Source organism: Alternaria arbusti (assembly GCF_024043155.1).
Source record: "Alternaria arbusti strain BMP 1465 chromosome Unknown scaffold_4, whole genome shotgun sequence".
Taxonomy (NCBI): Eukaryota; Fungi; Ascomycota; class Dothideomycetes; order Pleosporales; family Pleosporaceae; genus Alternaria; species Alternaria arbusti.
This window is the reverse complement of record NW_026249944.1, coordinates 889,331-911,496: the sequence shown is the minus strand read 5'-3', so window position 1 is coordinate 911,496 and position 22,166 is coordinate 889,331. Positions and strand designations below refer to the sequence as shown.

The 22,166-nt window shown below is 53.3% G+C and overlaps 7 protein-coding genes across 7 annotated transcripts; 1 reads left to right on the top strand and 6 right to left on the bottom strand.

Moving 5' to 3' along the window:
• Positions 1 to 283: 283 nt before the first annotated feature.
• On the bottom strand, positions 284 to 4,621 carry TR06 (ABC-type transporter tr06; the record flags this gene model as incomplete). The annotated part of the gene is made up of 6 exons (XM_051444491.1): positions 284 to 310; positions 366 to 3,067; positions 3,129 to 4,020; positions 4,071 to 4,213; positions 4,272 to 4,377; positions 4,424 to 4,621. 6 exons carry the CDS (start codon positions 4,619 to 4,621, stop codon positions 284 to 286), a joined length of 4,068 nt encoding a protein of 1,355 aa, XP_051304116.1.
• Positions 4,622 to 7,251: 2,630 nt separating this feature from the next.
• J4E86_003941 (uncharacterized protein) lies at positions 7,252 to 9,622 on the bottom strand (the record flags this gene model as incomplete). The annotated part of the gene is made up of 2 exons (XM_051444490.1): positions 7,252 to 9,330; positions 9,437 to 9,622. 2 exons carry the CDS (start codon positions 9,620 to 9,622, stop codon positions 7,252 to 7,254), a joined length of 2,265 nt encoding a protein of 754 aa, XP_051304115.1.
• A 662-nt stretch (positions 9,623 to 10,284) lies between these two features.
• J4E86_003940 (uncharacterized protein) lies at positions 10,285 to 11,436 on the bottom strand (the record flags this gene model as incomplete). The annotated part of the gene is made up of 3 exons (XM_051444489.1): positions 10,285 to 10,862; positions 10,913 to 11,081; positions 11,134 to 11,436. 3 exons carry the CDS (start codon positions 11,434 to 11,436, stop codon positions 10,285 to 10,287), a joined length of 1,050 nt encoding a protein of 349 aa, XP_051304114.1.
• Positions 11,437 to 11,877: 441 nt separating this feature from the next.
• Positions 11,878 to 14,301, top strand: J4E86_003939 (uncharacterized protein; the record flags this gene model as incomplete). The annotated part of the gene is made up of 3 exons (XM_051444488.1): positions 11,878 to 11,965; positions 12,144 to 12,688; positions 12,742 to 14,301. The coding sequence occupies 3 exons, from the start codon at positions 11,878 to 11,880 to the stop codon at positions 14,299 to 14,301; spliced, it is 2,193 nt and encodes a 730-aa protein (XP_051304113.1).
• A 658-nt stretch (positions 14,302 to 14,959) lies between these two features.
• On the bottom strand, positions 14,960 to 16,125 carry J4E86_003938 (uncharacterized protein; the record flags this gene model as incomplete). The annotated part of the gene is made up of 3 exons (XM_051444487.1): positions 14,960 to 15,413; positions 15,490 to 15,859; positions 15,918 to 16,125. 3 exons carry the CDS (start codon positions 16,123 to 16,125, stop codon positions 14,960 to 14,962), a joined length of 1,032 nt encoding a protein of 343 aa, XP_051304112.1.
• Positions 16,126 to 16,645: 520 nt separating this feature from the next.
• J4E86_003937 (uncharacterized protein) lies at positions 16,646 to 17,395 on the bottom strand (the record flags this gene model as incomplete). The annotated part of the gene is made up of 3 exons (XM_051444486.1): positions 16,646 to 16,676; positions 16,732 to 17,147; positions 17,345 to 17,395. The coding sequence occupies 3 exons, from the start codon at positions 17,393 to 17,395 to the stop codon at positions 16,646 to 16,648; spliced, it is 498 nt and encodes a 165-aa protein (XP_051304111.1).
• Positions 17,396 to 17,978: 583 nt separating this feature from the next.
• On the bottom strand, positions 17,979 to 21,881 carry J4E86_003936 (uncharacterized protein; the record flags this gene model as incomplete). Its single annotated transcript, XM_051444485.1, has 6 exons — positions 17,979 to 18,125; positions 18,178 to 18,311; positions 18,360 to 21,023; positions 21,084 to 21,620; positions 21,722 to 21,752; positions 21,807 to 21,881. 6 exons carry the CDS (start codon positions 21,879 to 21,881, stop codon positions 17,979 to 17,981), a joined length of 3,588 nt encoding a protein of 1,195 aa, XP_051304110.1.
• Between the last annotated feature and the right edge of the window lie 285 nt (positions 21,882 to 22,166).

Genomic DNA, 22,166 nt, shown 5'->3' with positions numbered 1-22,166 from the left:
ATGCTAAGTTCGCAAATGGGGGATGGCTTGGTAATAAACGATACATGGAGGGCGTACATAACAAGATGAGATTAAGATACGATCAATTCGAAACAGATACTGCGTCACTTCCAAGAACATTCAGAAGGGCAATAGCACATTTCCATGCAATCAGAGTATAGCATCTAAAGAGTGTTATTGCAGCCAGCTACTCAAAATTACAAGTGTTTCAAGAATGAGAAGAGATGATTAAAAGAAGGTATTCCGCGAACGTAATGAATGCCGAAGTTAGTATTGTCCAGTGCTACCGGTCTAAAGCTTGAGCCTGGCACTGATGAAGAGTTAGCACATCTTAATTCGGATAAGTAGATCAGATTCAAACTCACCATCTGCCAGTAGACACCCCGTTTCCTCAACAGCCCTTGGTGGTCACCCCTCTCCAGCACCATGCCACTACCCAAAACAAAGATGACATCCGCCTTCTGAATCGTAGCAAGGCGATGCGCGACTGCAATCACTGTTCTTCCGCCCTCGCCAGCAGCACGCTCAATAGCATCCTGCACCAACTTCTCAGATTCAGAGTCGAGAGAGGATGTCGCTTCATCCAGTAAAAGGAGTTTTGGTTTACGCAACAAGGCACGAGCGAGACTAAGACGCTGTTTCTGACCACCAGACAGCGACATGCCCTTTGGTCCTAGGCGCTGGGCATATCCCTCGGGCAGGGATGTGATGAAGTCGTGGATCTGGGCGTCACGGCATGCTTGCTCGATGTCTTCATCCGTAGCGGTATCGACAGATAAAGCAACGTTTTCGCGTATCGTGCCTTCGTACAGCGTAGGCTCTTGGCTGACGAGACTGATCTGCTTGCGATATTCTGCGGGATCAAGAGTCGTGATGTCTTGTCCGTTGTAGAGGATGCGGCCAGATGTTGCATCGTAGAAGCGCTCGAGGAGGGATATTGTAGTAGATTTCCCGCAGCCGGATGCACCCACAAGTGCGGCGAACTGGCCTGGTTGGACTTGGATGTCGAGGTTGGATAGAACGGGCACTTCGCGGGTTTTGTAGGCGAAAGACACATTCTGGAACTCGATGCCAACGCCTTCTTCTGGTTTGTGCAAAGGCGGGTATGTGGCTGTTGCAGTGGTCTTTGATGGACGCATACTGAGAATGCGGTTTGCGGCGCCGGTCGCTTGGGCCATATTGGGGGCATACGAGAAGAACTGTCCTGCTGCAATGGCGCCTTGCACAATAGCTTGGTAGATGACGAAAAAGTTGACAGGGCTGTACTCGCGGGAAGCCAGGAGAGTACCACCGTACCAGAAGGTAAGAGCCATGCAAGCCAATTCGATGCTGTCACTTGCCGCAAAAACAAGAGTGCCATACTTGGCGCTTGAAAAGGCTTTTGTGACGTGACCTTTCAGCAAGGTCTCGTAGCGCTGACCGATCATATCTTCCATGATAAGACTCGACACTGTGCGGAAAGCACCGACAGCTTCTGAAGCAAACTGGCTGCTGTCTTCAAAAACCTTTGCGTTGGTCTTTTCAAACTCGTTTTCGAGGCGCACACGTAGATATCCAGCAGCCAAGATGAGTGGTAGCGCGGAAAATAGGGCAACAAGCGACAGTTTCCATCCGTAGATGAAAGAGATGATTACGGAGCCCACTACGTTGACTATAGCAACGAGCGCAATGGACATCTCTGTTGCCATCAGCTGCTGGATCTGTGTCGAGTCTGAGCTCAGGGTTGATGTTAGAGATCCAGGGCTATGCCCTTGATCGTCGAAGAAGGCAATGCGTTTGCGGATGAGATTATCCAGGTATTCTTGGCGATAGGTCCTTGTTACGGCGACAGAGATGAGGTGACAGGCCAAGCCCATGAAAAAGTAGGATAGAAAGGTACTCGCAGCTAGAACACCGAACATGCCTGCCCAGAAGTTACCCTGGCTGACGAGTTCGCCCATGGGAAGTGTGAAAACGTTGACGACATGTGCGAAGATGTAGGCCTGGAGTGGGAATACGACACCGGTAGCCAGTATACCCACGATAGCGACACTGTATAAGATCCAATGTCCTCGTTGTTCGTAGAGAAGACGCCCGAAGCTGCCAAAGAGACCTTGCTGTTTGTACTTTGGATCTTCGGCTACTTTGGAAACATCGGTGCTCTGCTTGTAGTCTTCGACTATTGCAGTGTCTGCGCTCTTCACCTTTTCGAGCGAGCTAGCATCAGCGTCCTGTTCCGCTTCCGTAGCGATCTCTTGGGCATGGACCAAGCCGTAGTAGACACCAGCTTCTAGCTTCAACAGCTCATCATGGGTACCTTGTTCCACGAGAGCGCCTTGACGTAAGACTACGATCTTGTCCGCACGCCTGATGGTAGAAAGACGATGCGCGATGACGATAGTCGTCCGATTCTTCGATACGCGATCGAGAGCCTGTTGAACAATGCGCTCGGTGCGTACATCGATAGCGCTCGTAGCCTCGTCGAGAATCAATATAGGAGGTTGTTTGATGATGCTCCGCGCGATCGCAACTCGTTGTCGCTGTCCACCCGAAAGCTTGATACCACTCTCGCCTACCAAAGTCTCGTAACCTTCAGGAAGTTTGGCGATGAATTCTTCGGCGTAGGCTTCGCGACACGCCTCATCGACCAGTATCTTTTTCTCTTCTTTGGGCAAGTCTTCGTACTGAGTACCAATAAGACCGAACGCGATGTTGTTGTATAGAGTGTCGTTGAACAGGAAGGGCTCTTGCTGGACTAGACCAATCTGAGAGCGCCACCATTTTAAGTCGACATCTCGTAGGTTGGTATCTCCGATCCGGATAGCACCAGTGCAAGTGTTTGGGCCCAGACCAGGCTCCTCGTCTTTGCTCTCGCCTTCTCCAGCCTTCTCCGCAGATGCTTGTTTGTCTCCATCTTTCGGCACAGCTTTCTTCTTGAACCATCGAGACTTTTGCGGGCTGTCCTTCTCGTTGTCGTGTGCGTCCTCGTGAGGCGATGGGTCGGCCGCGTGATCGTCAGAGGTGGCCGTAGCTGTTGTGCCTGAGAGCTCGTACCATCTCTGCAACAACCCCACGATAGTAGACTTTCCTAAAAGTTGAGGCAAGTGGTTAGTAACTAGAACATGAATTGCAGAGTAGAAACTGCTTACCACTCCCAGACGGACCAACAATAGCGGTAACTTTTCCTGCCTCAAACTCGAGGTCAAGACCTCCAAGGATCGGAACATTTGGTCGGCTTGGGTATGAGAAGGCGACGTTTTGAAAGCTGATGTTTGCGTTGGCGGTGACATCCGGCTCTTTCAATCCAGTGGTATCGGGAACGGCTGCATCGATCGTGATGAATAATTCGGTAGCGGCAGAAGATGCCTTCGCAATGGCCATGATTGGGGCCACAACCCTACCGACGTTCGTTATTGCCATCATGACAGAGAACAGAACCACCACTATCGTTCCAACGTCGATGTTCTTGCCTTCCGAATACTGTTTGATGCCGAACCAAAACGCAATCGCAAAGGTGCCATACTGTCCAATCATCATGGGTGACATCACGAGACCCATGAGAGGCGCAGCTCTGGCCTCGTTAGTCGCAGCTTTGTCCAACAAGGCCTCGTGCAACCTCGCCAATTTCGCCTCTGCACCAAACGCAGCGACAATGCGAATGGACGAGAACATCTCGAAAGCCATAGCAGAAGCATCTTCATGATGCTTCTCGGTAACTTTGTGGATCCGGATGAAAGGTGGTACTATGATACCAAACACGACGAGGATGAACGGAAGCGAAGCAGATGCGACTACGGTAAGCAGTGGGCCTTTGATGAAAGCCACCACATACGCTCCGATCACGAACGCAAGAACCTGGAAGAGCATGGCAATGTGCTGTGATATTGCGAGTTGGACCGTGTTGGAAGAGGTGGTAATTCGCGTGGACACCTTGCCGGGACTTATCGTGTCTATGACACTAATTGGCTGTGCGAACAAGGCTCGTAGATATGCTTGACGCAATGCAGCAGAGATCCTCAGGCCGCTGATTCGGATGGTAAGCTATACCAGCATTAGTATAATGGTAGCCTCTTCATGGCATGCATGCATACCATTGATATATAAGACAACACAAACTTCGCGATGAAGAGGTAGACAAGAAACAGGGTAAGCCTGTTGATCTCAGCTTGAAATTCCCCGGCTGTCATGGTCGTTCCCGGGATGAAGTAATTGGTGAAAGATCCGACTAATTGACCTGGCTGCTGTCAGTATTCGGGGAGGATGCCAACGGATTCTGGAGTATCAGGTCATACCGAAGACGACGTTCATCAGAGGAAACGTAACGCCGGAGGCTATCGAGGTGACACAGCACATGAATATGAGCCAGTAATCGAGAGTAGTTCCATGGGAGAAGACTCGCTGATCGTTTGTCAGCCAAGAGTAACATCCAAGGCGACTTACTCACGAAGTAATTCTTCATGCCCGCTTCAGGCACTTTCTTTGCTTGTGATGAGGTACTTTCATCTTGCTCTGCATGTTCAATGACGCCGTTCTTTTCATCGGATCCTGTCTCTAAAACTTGAGCGGCGATCGCAGCGCTCTCCACCTCAGCATCGATCGTTGGCCGAGGTGGCGATTGACCGTCAGTGTCCTTAGAGTTCATGGCTGTGCGATGCAAAGGAGCGTAAGAAAGCGACAAAGTGCGGCTTTGAGATGAATGGTTATTCGACGGTAGAAGAGGCGGTCATCTTAAAGCGAAGGACGAAAGTTGGTGCCTGGTGATGTGTTTGCCGTATAGATCGTATTCTTATGTACACCGGATCAAGCCGTGTCTGCGTTCCGATTCGACACGCACACCGTCGAAAATCGGAGTGAGAGTGTACCTTATAACGATCGTTTGCACCGGGGCCAATGTTCGTCGCGCGCCAAGTGCTGTACGAAGTACGAAACTCAGCCAGGGGAGGCGCTAACCGCGCGACTTCTCGCTTCACCACCATCCTTCCTAATCGAGCGACTACCTGCGAGACGCATGGGTCAACGCGCGTCTGTTGTGACTCGACGTCTGGACCCAAGGCCAGTGCGGATTAGTCATGTCGACTGCTGAGCACAGCCAGCAAATGCTCTTCGCAACAAGAATTGAATCGAGCGCGCAAATGTTGAAGTCTCCTAGAATGTTGGTGTTGTCCAGCGTTCTCTGAGCCCTGGAGTGAGTGAGTGAGTGAGTGAGTGAACGGACGTCGGTGGCTGAAAGTCCGACCCCACCGATCGACCGGCACTCATCAAGCCTCTACCTTCCGCACAACCATTGCCCGTTCACAGACAAGCCTGTAGACTTCCCTTGAGCTTTTCAAGATGGTAGCAGACGCCTTCATTGCAACTGCATGCGACCGAGATGCTCGTCGATCTGCTTTTTTGGCGGCCTCGTAGCTGGCATTGATACCTACCTGGGTAATTATCACCCATAGCTCACGTGACTTTGCGAGCGGACCAGTCAGAATGCGCGAGCACACCGAATTCGGAAATAACCATGGCCAAGCCATGTGCTAAGGGTGCCGCAAGGATGATGGAGTGACGAAACATTGCTGCCTAAGGTTAGGGAGCCCTAGGAAGGTACGATATCCTGTGCTTGGAAGTGCGCTCACGAACATGACTGCGCATGCTTATCGAGCAATTCCTGGGGTTGGTAGAACCTTGGAACAAGCAGACTGATCCGTAGTGCAAGTTCAGATATCGTAGGTAAGAAGACGAACAGATGCGATCTTAAGCCACAGCATGGCTATAAACATGCGAGGCAATGTACAGAGTGCAGCGAGGTGAGAGACCCCGTGGTGGTATCTAGGAAGGAGGGGAGGAAAATGTCCTTTCCCTTTACCATGGTACGCAAGCCGCACCCCAAGGCACACGCCATGAGATCCCTGAGATCCTCTATCCACCTCACCAAGGTATCGATTCTCAACACACAAGTTGACCACATTCCGCGAGCTCAGTATGGGTTGCACATTCTCCAGTCGGCGACACCTTGAAGAGGAGCAAAGCAACAGCACCCAACGGCCACCAAAACTCACTATCAGCGATCAGACCTTGCCAATAAGATCGCCCATTCTAGGCCCAAATGTCCCGACAGAGATCCACCTCGCTATCGCCGAACATCTGTCACCAAGCGCCGTCGCGGCATTAGCATTCTCGTGCAAACGGTTCTTCGACGTATTCAGCCTATTCATAGGCCCATCTAGCGTCTTCGGAGACGATCGTTCTGAATTTCTCTTTTTGCTGGAACGAGATCTCCCCGACTACTATTACCGAATACCTTCAGACTGGCGTCTAAAGAAGCGAGATACGACATCAACACCGCAAACCTATTCACCTACACCACACGGGCTTGAGTGCGCCTACAAAGTCCTAGCCAGCCGTTTTAACTACACAATCACCTTGTCGCACTTCGCACTCGCTCTGAAGCGCGATGCCTGTGGTGACGAACACGGCCTTGGACTTGACAGCTTCAACTACTGCGCGTCTCGCACCTTGGAACCGCTAGAGCAGACCCAAGGCGGACGCGTTCAGATGGGACTAAAAGTGACACCAAAGATTGTTGCTGCGCGCCTGTTGCTACGCTGCGACTATCGCATTCACCGCGTGGCAGGCACGAAGCAGATCCAGATGCATGAGCTGTCTTCCTTCAACCTCCCGCTATGTCGGCACGTCAGCACACAGCATCATAAATTCCCATGGTAAGACAGAACTCAAGAGAAGTGCACAGCAGTTCATCTTACTTCACCGCAGGTGCTGCCAATCCCTCAGCAACGCACTGCACCCCCGCAGATACACCGATGATGACAACGACTCTGACGACGACGCCTTCGACTTCTACTCTACTTTCGATTCCAAGCCCCTCGATACTCTGCGCGCCCGATGCAGCTTCTGCATGACGGATTGGGCTGTTGCCACATCGGCCAGCGGGGACGGTGTCAATGTGACGACCTGGCAGAACTTCGGTCATAGAGCAGGTGCAGACCTCGTGTTGAAGACTCTTGTGGCAGGTGGCTATGCGGAGCATTATTGCCGGATCGTGAAGTTCCCTGCTGGATGTGTGAAGGAGGCTTTTGAGACGGGGGATGGTAGTAGACTGGAGAGCTTGGATATGCGGATTTGGCATGTTGATGGAAGACTCTTCGGTCCGATTGATCAATGGAATGGCGGGTCATATAGGAGTATCGATGAAGCCGGTGGAAGTGGCAATCACAATGATAATGATGAATCAATTGTTACCAAAATCATGAATCAAGTGTACCATGTCTACTGACCCCCAATGCTATCCTGCCGACTCCCCACACTCCTCCCACATTCCATCTCCCTCAAAGCCTCAACATCAGATCTCCGTCTCGCCCCCTCCTTCCTTTTCTCCAACCTCACAAGACTCTCAATCAGCCGCTTCATAAGCCACTCGCTCTCGCTGATACCAGACACCATAGGGCTATCATCCCCGATCCAATCCCAATTCACCAATCCCTCTTCGTTCTCATCTTCAGAAACCATGTTGTCGGTGTCTACATTGCGGTCTAAACGCTCCGGACTCGTCAGACGGATGAGCCGTGTGAACTCGACCCATTCTTCGTATGTGTAGCGCTTGTCGTTAGTCTTGAGGTCGAGAGAAACCTTTTGGGTGGACAGGGCGAGGCGGCGGGTCAATGAAGCCTGGGAGGGAGGGCTGGTGATGTCGGCTTCGGCTTCTGAGGCGAGGGCTGGGACGGTCGGGTGGAGAGTCAGTTCTATATCGGTTGCTGCTTCGCGATCTTCCGGGTCGTTCGAAATACTCTCTCTGTCTTGCGGGTCGGAAGAATCTACGATGCCGTCATCAGACCGTGGGTCAGAGACGTCGAAGCCCCTTCTCAATCGCTTCTTTCTCGCTCGTTTATCTGTCCATCGCTGTAACCATCGCAGTAGCCAAGGATGCTTGTCAAGAAACGAACGCCAGATACCTGCCTTGGGCAGTACTGTAAAATCTGCGAGCTCGTCACTCCACTTCTTGAAATTAGCGACGACAGTGTCGCCTAGATCCGAGACTAGGATAGTCATGGTCGGAACGGCAATCAAGCTCCAGATGACGAAGAAACAGCGCCCGGAATTGGATCTCGGTGCCAGGTCACCGTAGCCGATTGTTAATAGACTGACATAACAGAAGTAAAGCGACTGGAAGTAAGTCAAGTGCTGTGTTTCTTGTTCGGTGATCCAGAAAACGACTGCACCCACACACCAAAGGATCGAGAAAGTAGTGATGGACCAGAAAAGCGCCATCCACTGCTTGAACTTCTTCGAGTCGGCTTGGATCTTGCGCATCGCTTCAAAGCGATCCTTCTCTTCTTTCAACAACATGATCTTGGGCTTAGAGGAACCTATATGCAGCGCATCGGCGACACCCTGCATAGTGGATGTATGCTGGACAGACTCGCCCATGGGGGTTCGAAAGGGCCGTGGTTGACTAGGTCCTGATATCTTCGGAATGCCAAGTTTACGTTTCCGAATAAGGTGGTGGGCTTCTCGTTCCCGATGACGGAGGTCAAACGAGTTGGTAACTGTACGCTCTGCGACCCGCTCGCGCATGCGATCGACATGCTTCTGAACAATCTTCTCGTCGCCGAGCTCGCGAACTGCCGTGTAAAGCGAGGAGACGATGAGCGCTAGCGTAATCGTTCCGCCTACAGAGTACGGGAAGACAATACCCCTAGTAACATCGGTCGTAGGCACTAGGTCGCCAAATCCAACGGTTAGGATAGTGACGTCGCAGAAGTACAAGGCATCGGCAAACCTCCAACTATCTTCTCCAGCATCTTGCTCGAGTTTCGCAAAGACAGCGGCGCCACCGCCTAACCAGATGAAAAACGCCATAGTCTGTAGAATAAGCGTTCTTTGACTGTCGCTCAAAGCAAAGTTTTCGGGGTAGTGACCAAGAAAAAAGCCCAGCATGTTGACCATGAGAAGCATAGAACAGATGGTGTAAAACGCCGCAGCCGCAATGGCGTACCAAAATCCTTGGGTATATCCTTGTTCCGGTCGGATCGGTGGTTCGTAAGTGATCATGCATATCGTTATCGCTATGAGGAAAGCAGATGAAAGATACCACAGAACCACAGTAACAGGTAGGGCAATGATATAACGGATCCTCTGCGTAAAGTTCAGAAGAAGGAAGAGATTGCCGAGAAAGCCGCAGATCAGCGATGCTACGTTGATCCAGTAGCACCATCTCGGGTCGCCGAAAGGTACGCCTTTGAAGTCTGAGATTCGTTCGCCGTTGATGATGTTTTGCTGTCTCCAGGGAGTTACGAGTGCGGCGATTGAGCTCACATTTGCTAGGGGGCCGAGAGTTGCAGCGAGGAGCTTACTTGGTGTTAGCATCTGAACAACGTAGTTCGTCAAGTCGATGTAGTGGTTAAGAGCCATATGAACCTCTTGCAACGACACTTCAGTGCGAGTCATCACTTACAGGTATCCCAGTGCTCGCGAACCACCAATCGCTATCCTGCCCCTCCCATTTCTTCCAGACATTCCACCATCTCTTCCTCTTACGGTCTTTGCGTGTCAACTGCTCTTTTCTTTGATCTTCTTCTTCCTGGGCGTTATATTGTTCCGACGTGCTCGGCTGCCCCGGTTCTTCATGTTCACGCGCCATCATCGGAGCGATCCGGCATCAGACATCGTAACCCTAGACAGTGAGTTGGGCCTTCGGTAAACCCAGAAACGATGATAATAGTCCAGAACGCGAAGTATCCTCAGGTTCGTTTTCCACTGCAAAACGCGAGAAGGTGCGAAACAGCGATCAATATGTCGGGCACGGATATACGCGTGTGACTAGTTGCTGAGAAACTGGCGCTAGAGCTGAAGCGGTGGCGCTGGGAATGTGAACGCGTCTACAGTTCCAAGGTTGGGAGGAGACACGGAAGGTAATACAGAAGTCGGAAATCAGAGTCTAGCTTCAGCAGCGAGTTCATAGCAGCGCGTTTCAGCAGGTCTCCAGCGAGATTGCCAGATTCGATGACTCGGCTATCGCGGCGTAGTGGAGACGGATGGTGGGTGCTGGCGTCGATCAGCCGTTGACGCACGCCAAGCTGCGAATGCCGGGGTTACTCGGAGATCAAAAGGTTGATAATTCACGTGCAGTTAGAGATTCTTTGGAAAGTATAGGATGTGCTTGCGTGCTTCATGCTGTGGTATGCAATGATTTTGAGGATGTACCGGGATATCTCCCAGTAGTTGACTTCGTGGCAGTTGTGTTCCTTGTTTGGTCGATATATTGTTCAAACTATATACAACAGGTATCAATGCGCTCAGTGCTTATTGCGACTTGAGCTTCTCGGTCAATTCTGGGACCTTTTCGAATAGATCTCCAACAAGACCAACATCCGCGACCTGGAAAATAGGTGCCTCAGCATCCTTGTTGATGGCTGCAATGACCTTGCTGTCCTTCATACCAGCCAGATGCTGAATAGCACCAGAGATACCGGCACACAGGTATAATTGTGGCGCAACGTTCTTTCCGGTCTGGCCGACTTGCAAGCTGTTGTCGGCAAAGCCACTGTCGACTGCTGCTCTTGATGCGCCGATGGCGGCACCGAGCGCGTCTGCTAGCGGTGGCATGAGCTTGTCGAACTCCTCCTTTGATTTCAGACCACGGCCACCGGAGACGACCTTCTCTGCAGAGCCGAGATCGGGACGGTCAGACTTCTGGAGGTCCTCAGATATCCACTCTGTTGAGCATTCGGCCTTGGGGTCGACGCCCTCCTCCACTGTTGCGTTTCCGCCTTCGGTTTCAGGCGCGGGGAATGCGGTGCCTCGAACGGTGATGACTTTGGTGCTGTCGGACGATTGGACGGTCATAATGGCGTTACCGGCGTAGATTGGGCGAACGAATGCTGTAGTCCGGTTAACAACCTATTGCACACTTCAGAGGATGCTCACTTACTGTCCTCGCCCTCAATGCCGGTAATGTCTGATATTTGCTGTGTGTCCAAGAGCGCTGAGACACGCGGCATTATGTTCTTTCCAAACGCTGAGTGACCAGCGACGACATGTGTGTATCCACCCTTCTTGATGTTCTCGACCAGAAGTGGCGCATAGTTCTCGGGAAGACACTGCAGGATGTTGTCAGCCCCGTGTCATTCGATATCCCTTTGGACTACTGACCCTATCGTATGCTCCATTTTCAACGTAGATGACCTTCTCTACGCCCTTTGACTTGGCTGCTTCGTCTGCGGCCGACTTGACCCCACTTCCAGCAATGAAGGCTGTTATTGAACCTCCAAGCTTTGTCCCTGCTGTGATGGCGGCCAATGACTGTGAGACGATCTTTCCTTCCTTCTGCTCGAGAATGGCAAACGTCGACGCTAACCGTGCGAAGGCGGAGTATTGGGGTACGGCCGTGGGTTGCGACTGCCGAAGCCGTGTGCGAGCTGTGCGGAGGGCGGATTGACGAGCGGCGGAGAACATGGTGGGCGGGAACAGTGCGATGCCTCTGGGAGAAACAGACACGCAAAATTGGAGGAGGTGGTGTAGGACGCCTCGTCGAGCAACAGTGAAAGCAACCCAACGGCGCGGAGAACTATGACCTCGGTTTGGCCAGGTTAGTTATCCGGCACTAGCCTTGCATCTGCATCGGGGCTGCAGGCTGATCACGTGAGACTACTCCATGCTCCTTAGTGCTCTTTTTGCTTAGGCGTTCGAGAGCATCGCGAACTTCAGACGCGACTCCAACCCACCCATCGCAGCCCCCCATCCCCACCCTCATCCAACAACGACCACGCGGCAGCACGTTGAAAAAGACACGTTGCGATCGCGCAATCGCTCCGAGTACTCGCGCCCGCGACTTCCCCTTTGCATTGCCGCATAGCGCCTTCCAGCTCCGTCGCATCGCACAACACTCCCCGAGCCATGGCCGACGACGCGACAGCAAGCGCAACTGCTCAGGACCCAAGTCTCACTGGTGAAGGTGCCACAGACACCAATGCGCTCGATCAAGGTAGGTCGCATCCTGATTCCAATCATCACCATACCCACCGCCAGTCGCGTCAACACCATGGACGACCTATTCCATGACGACGAGCTCCTAGGTGCACTGGATCTTGCCGACTTGGATCGCATGTTCCAATCACCGGCCTTGAAACCCCTCCAAGTCGACAGTCCGCTAAGTTCCGTAGATACCAGCATGCTCGAAGACGCACCCGGCAAGGAGTCTTCCAACGATCCTGCTACTGCCACGCCCACAGCTGCATCAGATAACCCTCTCGATGCACCCGATGGCCCAAGACCGGAAGCGGAAGACGCCGATGGCCAGGATGACGAAGAGATGGGCGGCGTCGACGATGCGAAAAAGGAGAACGGCGAGGGTGGTGAAGCTGCTGACCCAGAGGCGCAAGCAAAAGCCGATTTGCAGTCAGCAGCGCGTTCACACTTTGTTACCCAGACATATGCGACCATCATCCCGAGCTACGCAACCTGGTTCGACATGCGCTACATCGACTACCGCGAGCGCAAAGCCCTACCCGAATTCTTCAACGGTCGCAACCGCAGCAAGACACCAGCCGTCTACCGTGATTACCGCGATTTCATGATCAACACATACCGCCTGAACCCATCCGAGTACCTCACAGTTACCGCATGCCGAAGAAATCTTGCAGGAGACGTCTGCGCTATCATGCGCGTGCATGCTTTCCTCGAGCAGTGGGGATTGATCAACTACCAAGTAAATCTTGCCGCTATATGATTACATTGAGTCGTGATTAACATATCAACCAGGTCGACCCTCAAGAACGCCCATCGAACATTGGTCCTCCATTCACCGGCCATTTCCGTGTCACAGTCGATACCCCCCGCGGACTGCAACCTTTCCAACCAGGACCAGGCTCAAAAGTCACGGACGGAAAGCAGCTCACAGCCACTGACCGTGCTGCGAGCCAGCAACCGACGGCAAAGAGCGAGACCAAGTCTTTAGCTGGACGAAACATCTACGAGGCCAATGGCAAAGAAGCATCCGTGGAGCCAAAAGCTGCTAATGGCGAAGGTGCCGCCAACGGTTCGGTAGACGTCAAGGATCTCGAAGCCGCTGCAAAGGAGCCAACCAAGGTCATCAACTGCTTCAGTTGCGGCGTCGAATGTACCCGTGTACATTTCCATGAAACGAAACCTTCCGAGCAGACTGGCCAGATCAAGGCTGCTGGTGGCTTGAAGCGCGACCTTTGCCCTAGGTGTTTTGTAGAGGGCAATTTCCCGCAAGGCACATCCTCAGCCGACTTCACAAAGATCTCCAACCCGGAGAACTCAGCAGCGGCCGAGACGGAAGAGAAGTGGACGGAAGAGGAGACTCTTTTGCTACTCGAGGGCTTGGAGGAGTTTGACGATGACTGGAACCGTGTCGCCGACCACGTCCAGACGAAGACACGCGAGCAGTGCGTGATGAAGTTCCTGCAGCTCGAGATTGAGGACAAGTACATCGAGGCGGATCTACCAGAGTCACAATCTGCAGCTCCTTCAACCAAATTCTTGCGCGATCTGGAGTACCTCAGCGAGGGCCGTGTACCCATCCACCACGCCGACAACCCAATTCTCAGCGTCGTCAGCTTCCTAGCTGGTCTTGCTCCCGCAAACGTCACAGAGGCAGCAGTAGCGTCGGGGCGCAGTGTCGGCGAGATGAAGCGCATCCTTCAAGAGAAGATCAACAAAGCCCCAACCGCACCATCAGAGAAGGGCAAAGAGAAGGAAGGCGAGCAGTCTACACCCGCAGCGACCGCCTCAGACATGAAGCCAGAAGGCGGCGACGCCATGGACGTCGACCCCTCTGCCGAGTCCACCGCCGTAGCCACACGGGAATCCGACTCGTCCTCCAACCCCAACCCTCTAGCCACCCTTCCCTTCGCCCTTTCCGCCGCCCGTTCCTCAGCACTAGCCTCGCACGAAGAACGCCACATCACCCGTCTCGTCTCCGGCGCCGTAAACCTCCAACTCCAAAAGCTACAGCTCAAGCTCGCTCACTTCAACGACTTTGAGAAGCTCCTCTCCGCCGAACGCCGCGATCTGCAACGCCGCCGCCAGCAGCTCTTTATGGACCGTCTCAACTTCCAGAGGAGAGTCCGCGCACTCGAAGACGCTACCAAGCGCATCAGCAGCTCCATGGGCGGCCAGGGTCTTCCCGGCAGCATGAGCAACGAAGATGCCGTCCAGGCGCTAACGGAAGCCATGCGCATGTTCGGCGTAGGCAAGGGCGAGGACAGCATGGGCGTCAAGCGCGACAGCGTCGACGCTGGTGTTGCTCAGCCCCTTGCCGAGGGCGCAGAGGGCTACAGCAAAGTAGAGATTTAGAGACATCTTAGCGCGCGCGACGTGTTCAAGATGTGGTCCTCTGAGTCAAGGCCGGGGTGTGCGTATGAGACGTTTCCTTACTATCGCATGGAAACAAAGGCAGAACAGACAAGTGCCATTCGTAGTGAGGATTTGGGACAGTGTGACTCACGTGTCGATTGTAAGCCTCACAACGGACACGGTGAAGACCACAAACGTCAGGATAGCATGATGCGCTGAATCGAATTGGGGATATGTGGTTGTTGGTCTCAAAGGGGTGTTTTCTGGCGTACAATGAGTTGGTGCCTACGCTATTCGGAACTAAGATTATGCTACAAATGGTCCGATGTGTTCAAGTCTTTTCTTTTCTGGCAGGCGGGAGTGCCTGCTGTACAAGTAGTTTCTGTTATCGAGATCGATTGCAATTCCCTTTCTCAGCACATTCAAGAGTTTTTGATGTGAATGTTGCAAGAATGTCTTGTTGAAACTATATACTGTACATGATTTTCGTCAGTAGCAGAGAAGCGTTGAACACCACTGTCTAAATGCCCCCTTGGTTCTTCAGACATGCTATACACGTAACTATATAATACAATGCCATCATCTCTTCATGCATGCCACCCTCATCACACATGCCTCACAACCCCTCTACTTCCTCTCCAGCCTCCCTGTACTCCTATCACTTCGCATCATGACTAGCCTTCGGCACCATACTCTCGCTCTCACTAACAGGTTCCTGGCTCTTAACCTGCGCCCTCGCTTTATTCGCTCGCTCGGTATCACTGTCGCCCTTTGGCTTCTGCTTGCTCTTCTCCTTCTCCTTCTCGCTATCCAGGCTGCTCATGTCGCCCCTTGCGTCGTTTACGGGGTTGTGTTTGGCGTTTGGCTTGTACTCTTCGGGGACAAGGCTGTTTTCTGGTGTGTGGGGTTTCGAGTTGCGTTCACCGGAGAATTTCCCCTTCGCTGATGCGGCGTGGTCGTTGGTGGAGGGTTGTAATGAGGAGTCTTGTTGCGCGTTGGAGGGGTTGGATGGGGTTTCGGCGGAGGCGGCCATGTCGTCTTCGTCGTCGGCGTCAGCGTCTAGCTCTGAGCCGTAGACTTCGGGGTATTCGCGGAAACAGTTTTGCATGTCCCTGAGTTTTGTCAGCTACTTGTTCAAACATAAACTGCGCGGGCCTGTTACGGCTCTGCTGTCTAATGTGGACGTACTTGAACTTGTCGATGCAGTCCATGCCCTTTGGCTCTTCGGTGGAGTATACGAAGCAGCTGAACGCCGCCTTGAACTGCTCACCACAAGGGCCATGAGCCATGCCGCCCAGACATGGGCAATCCCAATTGATCTCGCCTGTCTCCGGGTTGAATGCGCCCTGTTGATCTGCCTCTTCCTCGAGTCCTTCTATGCCACCCTGGCCATCTTCTGAAGGCTTAGCATTCTGTTGTGCGCGCTCAGCCTCTTTTTGCTTCTGGGCCTCGATTTGTGCCTGTACTGCTTGTCGTCGCTTGCGCTCTTCGGAGATGGATTCGATGGTGGGGAGGTGCTCGGATTCAACTTCGGTTTCTGGGAGGGGTTGGACAAGTTCTGAGGCAGGATCAGCTACTCTGGTTCAATTCGTCCGTCCATTGGCCTCTGAACATACGTCTTGGCTCCTCTGCGAAAACATCCGTGGTGTTGTAATAGTATATTATTGCTCCGGCAACACCCAGCCTAGCAACCAAGCTCTTGAAACTTCTCGACTTTTGTGATGGTGGTGCGGTGCTCAAGTACCGCCTGGCCGGCGCGACAGACCGTAGTGGCGCGGGTCGCAGCGCTGGACGCGCAATTAACCGTGGGGCTGCACGGAACATGATGCTAAAAGATGTGAAACGGGAAAGAGATACAAAGAGAGAGACGTGGCGGATGTCAACGGTACACGGAAGTGTCGTCACTACGTAAAAGTTATGGGACCTGCATTTCTAAGCGGAAGGAGCAGGGATCTGCGTGGCTGGAGATCTCGGATCACGTGGTGGAACTTCCGAGAATTCTGGGCACCATCCTAAGTACATCCGACATGGTAATCAGAGTGCAGTCGCAAATCGTTCGAAATTTCATGCGTAATCTGAATGGCTTTGGTATGGTCAAGATGATGTTTGAACGGGTATATTGAACGTGACCTCATATATACAGAAGTGGACTCATGAAGGCATCTCGCCTCAAGACCGAAACCGAGTAGAGAACCCCTTGCTTGCTGTATGGTACCGCGGAAAAGAAGAAGACAACATAGCCAAATCGGTACAGTCCAGATGATCAAGATTTCAGCATGATTCCGTCGTACGAGGTGCTATTGAAGTAGAGTGCAAATTTGAACAAAGCGATCAGGCAGCACGTCTATTTCGGGGGGTTGCGCTTGAAGAAGTACCTGTTGCGAATGTTAGCACACGTGCCATCAGAGCACTTCTATTTGGACAACGTACTGGCTGACGTAGTAGTCTCCAACGCCGAACAGTCCAATGACAGCAGCCCAGGCCGCGACGACCTTGCCGGTCAGCTCGCCGCGGGCATACTGCCTGTATGCGCCAAATCCAACGATGCCACCAACAACGGCAAGGCCAACTGCGTTGCTCAGCACGACCGGGTTGTCGGCGTTCTTCTTCATCTTGTCCTTGGCTGCCTCCTTCTTTGCTGCAGCGCGGTCCTTGATGTGCTTGGCCTCTTCCTTGATTTCCTCTTCACGCTCCATGCGCTCGGCTTGCGTGTCGGTCTTGACGGATTGCGACTCGTAGTCCGAGGGGACCGAGGAGATGTGCGGGCTGTCTACGTCGACAAGGGAGTGTACGCTGTCGTCGGAAGCGTGCTCGATCTCAGGTTGGGCGGGGGCGCGACTGCAATGCTACGTCAGAACAACTCTAGCAGTTTCATGCCTCAGAACACAGGTCTTGTATTTTGACTAAGATGCAACACAGGGTGCCGTCATGCATCGTCAAAGCTGACGTTGGAGGGGTAAACTCCTCCCAAATGAACGGGGTGACTTACGCCTATCTTCAAGTTAGCATTGGCACACATTGCAAGCACTCTTCAACAACTCACCTCCTCGGGGCTCTGCTTGGGGCCCTTGGCGGCCATCTCTGCGTAAGACATGATGTATGAGGGGTATTGGTGGTTGGATAGAGAAGTGGAAAAAGTGCTGTCGCAAGGGTTGATGTGAGGTTTGCAGATCAGTCGATGGGTACCGGGAAGCTGCGAAGTCAATGGGCGATCGTGTGAGACCGGAAACAGGCTCCCTCACATGCCTGTTCGCTTAGTGGGCGGTGACCGACGTCATCCTGAGCACGTTAGCGGCGACGTAGCGAAAGCGCCAAGCATAGGAACAGCACATCCATGTGGAGCATGTGAATGATCTGGACCGGATGAATACAAGAACAATAGTCTCAAAAATTCATTATATATCGCTGACTTCGCTTAGATGACCAAGCAAAAAGCCCAAGGGTATAAACACAATCTCCATCGTAGCCATCGATACACGCCTCACGGACCTCGATACAGATAGGATCCAAAACTGTGTGCAGATTCGTATGATACACAGACAAGGACAAACAAGCTCTTGGAGATCGGGCCGGTAACGCCCGCTGTAGATACACATGTTGAAAAATGGAAACGATATAACAGAAGTTTTGGGCGCCTTCGATTGCCCTTGCGAGTTTTTGTGGGCGTTGTGCTCACTTTATTCATCACCGAAAACTGTTTTGTAGTTTTCCAGAAGCGCTTGCACGGCGACACGCTGCTGTTGCACGTCGGTGAGTTCGCGCTGGATGTCCATAGGCCGCATGATGGTTGGCGCAAAAACGACAGCGACATTGAGTGGTGTCATCTATTCACATGTTAGTCATGGTACACGTCAAACATCTATTGTGTGTACTTACCAAATTGTCACTGGCGTGCTGTATGACCCGCGACAGATGGAACACGAGGAATTGCAAGGTATCACGATGAGCCTTGGGAATTTCGTTCACAGCGGCAGACAAAGCTCTTGACTGAGCAGTCGGCTCTTCAAGTTCTGTACAATCATTAGCACTTGATCTGTTGTCGGATAGTATGGACTTACGGCCAGCTTCAAGGAACTGATCATAGACATCGTATGTGATCAGCGGCACAGGGAGCCTGCGGAAGTAGTTCTTCAGCGCAGAAGTGACGGAGTGAATGTCGAGATCTGGGTCCGAGATGTCGTGCTCGGTGTCTGTCTCGAAGCCACTGCGTACTTGGTTCACCTGCGAGGTACCGCCGCTTTTACGGTAGATACCTTCCACGTCCATGCCGCGAAGCTCGACCTCTTCGATACATCTGCTGACGATGCGTGGAATCATCTGCCGTTCAAACTCGCATCGTGCTGTCAGGTCAGACCCGAATAGCACGGTACTGGCGTCGGCGGCAGCCAGATTAGTGGTGCTGTTGTTGATGTTCTGCATGGGCCTAAAGCCTTGGGGCGGGCCGCCTGGTCTAACGTTGCCAGGCTTTCCACCGAACCAGCCTCGCGGGGTTCCTTGGTCCATGGTATCCCGGCTTTTGATGGAACTCGACATGGACATGGCTGCAATGTCAGGCCCAGAGTGCACAGAGCCGTAAGGAGTGCCAATGACCTTGACGTTGTAGTCCTCCTGCTTCTGCTCTGAACCGAATGCTCCCTTGAAGCCCTTGGTGACGTTCTTTGTAATGGCTTGTCCGCCCTTCTTCCAGGTAGAGAATTTGGTGGGTTTTCCGGTCTTCCTAATATTAACGACTTGCGGCTGCGCGACTGTCGCCTCGCCATCGTCGAGATTGGCATAGGAGTGATCATGCGGTATTACTGGTGCATCCACGGATACTTCTGATTTGCCGCCCTTGTGCTGCGCGTTGTATATACCAAGGCCATTGGCAGCAACATCAAGGTTCTGTCCACTCTTCTTGTTGTTCTTAAGGTTGGTCTGGATGTTGTCTACCAGGTCCCTGTTCATGGCGGAAAGTCTAGTGTTAGCGGCCGTGAGCGATTCGTACTCTTGGAAACCCTTGTCTTTCATCTGAATGAGGTTCGAGATCTCCTCCGTCAACTCCGATCTCTTCGTGATCAGATCCTCTATTTGATTTCCCAGATTGTCTTTGAGCTTCTGCAACGAGTTTGCAAAGTCTTTGAGAATGTCTGACTTGAGCTGACCGATCTCAACGTTGCCCTGGCCGCTCTTAGCGTGCTTGAGGTGTTCAGTCATGATTTCAAGCTCGCGGATCACCATCTCACGTTGCGTATCCAAGACAGCCATGGTGTTTCGCTTCTCTCGCAGAACCGTGTTTGCCTGTCTGATGTCGGCGGCACTATGCATCGATTCTTGTAGGCCGTTCTTCTCGGCCTCCAGCTCAGCGATCCGCTGCTGGGCGCGGCGCAGCTCGTTGCGCAGGTTGACGCCTTCCTCTTTGGTGTCGGGCGAGGCAACTGTCGGGCTGCTAATGTCGATGGAGCCGTTCGTAGGCCATTTTTTGTGACCTCGTGATGTGACTGAACCACGATCACTGAAACTGCGCCCATGCTTGGACACAGCGTTCGAAACTCTCCTGAACACCCCGTTGTCTTTTTCATCTCTTCCATCCTGGCTTCCAAGCAAACGCGCGAAATCCTCATCCATGGAGAAATCGCCCTGAGCGCTGTATCGAGGAAGGCCACCAGCTCCATATGCATCTCGGGATGCTTCGCTTTGGGCGCTGCTAATGGAATCGCTCGTCTTGTGTTGCTGAATGGCAGGTGGTTGCGGGGGTGCGCGTGGAGATGTGAACGTGTCGGTCGAGGGCGGGGCTGGCCGTCCACCTGAACGTGCGGGGAGAACTGGAGGGTCCGATGGAGTCTTAGAGGCTGGCGAATCCGAAGGACTGAGTATGCCAAGTCCGGCGTTGAGGTTCGCGCTGGCTGTGTTGGTAGATGATGTTCGCTCTGGATGGCTTAGAGTCGGTGTGGTGGGTGATGGGGCCCTCTCGTTTCGTGAGATTGGGGCTGAAGGCTTGAGGGTCGAAGCCTTGAGCGAATCACCACGCGCAGGTCTTTCTAGCGGAAGATTGGAGCCGAACGACGATTCTGAGGTCTGCGGTGAATCTTGCGAGCCAAGTGGTGGTGAGCTAGTGAAGGTTGGCTCGATGAGGGGACGACTCAGCCGCGCAGACATGATGTCGTTCTTGGAAGAAGACGGCTGCTGCTGTTGCTGTTGCTGCGGTTGCGGTGATGGCGTCTCCTCGGAGTCCTTGCGTTTGGCCTCCGCCTTCTTGTTCTTGGGTACATCCTGTAGTTTGAAGGGTTCTGGCCCTGAAGGGGCGGGAGAAGCGTGCTGACTCCTTGACCGAGGCTCAGCGGCAGGAGATTCGTTGGACATGTCCTTCTTCTTCCTAAGTGTCTCGACCAGTGTATCCGAAGGCTGCCTTCCTTTCTCTTGGAAGGCAATGTGCGGGCTCTGTGTTTGCGTCTGGCGTCTCTCTTTGGAGGCTTCTCGAGAGCCATTCTCCTTCAGCTTCTCGCGATGATCGCCAGTGGGCCTACTAAAGTAATCGCGCCCGCTCTTGCTGTCACCGCTTCCGGTCGGTTTGGCTCCCAGCGTTCGGTCATTGAATCTGCTGATGGGTCGGCCGAGCGGGGATGGACCGGGCGCAGGGTTGGGATCGAGAGCGAAGGGGAGGAGGATGCCGTCGTCGCCGTTGTCTACCAGCTCTGAACGCGCGCTGTCCTTGTTGTATGTTGTTGCTGGAAGTGTGGTATTGTCTGTAGTTGTGGCTAGGTTAGCTATGTGTGAGCATGATGTAGGCCATGTGGATTTCATACCCCTTCGTGCAGTATCCCCAATTGGTGAGGCATCGCGCCTGAAGTTTGACGACGAATCACCCCGGCGCGGCTGAGGAGGTCTGGGAGATACGTCGGTCGTGGTGGGCTCCGAGAAGATGTCGGATGGCGTATCCAGGTCTGGGGTGAAGGTGGACTGGTTCTGCTCGTGGGGAGGCAGAGCAGGCAGTGATTTGTCCACCTTGGGCGCCACTGAGGGCGGCTTTTTGGATTTCTTGCGCCGTCGAGCCATGAGCGACTCATGACACGACATACAGAAGATACCCTGCGATGTGCGGGCATAGCGCAGGTTCTCGATCTTGCGCTTGCAATTCCTGCACCGAAAGCAGTTGGCACAGAAGGCCTGGTCACCAGTCAAGATGGCCAGATCCTCGATCTTGTTGCCGCAGTGGTTGCAGCTATATGTACAGTTGTTGCATATCAGGGAGCCGTCGCCGAGCAGCAGCAGGTTCGCATCCGAGTCGAGGAGGGTGCCGCACGTGTTGCAGCGGAAGCAGTCGATATGCCATCGGTTTCCGGCTAGGCAATGTTAGCATGTACATCCTCGGCAGGTGGCTGGCATGGGCGGTGGGAGGAAGGCGCGATGGTAGTTGTGGTGTTGGCTCAGCGGGGAAGCATACCGAGCTCGAAGGCCTTGCCTTCCTCGAGGATCTAGACTGCTATGAGCGATTGCAGAGGGGGAGTCGTGGTAGCAGCGGCTCATACCTCTCCGCATCCCTTGCACGGATACACGACCTCGTCGTCGATCGGAGACTCTGGATAGCCGGTCGGGCTCTCCATGGCGGGCTAGAAATATGCGTGTCGGTGAAGCAGCAGGAGCAATGCTGGCGGGCAGCGCGAGGGCGGGCGTGCAGTCGGCGCCGGAGCCGTGTCGTGCTCGGAGGGACAATTGGCAGCTGGCAGGGCGTGGGCGTGTTCAGTGGTTCGTCGTCTGGGCGATCCCCAAAGTTGCTAGCACCAGACTACAGTGCAGACTACAGTGCAAGGCGAGAGGAGGCGTGGGTGCCAACGGCGCAAAAGCAAAGGCGACGACCAGCAGCGGCGTCGGTGCACTGGCGAACGGCT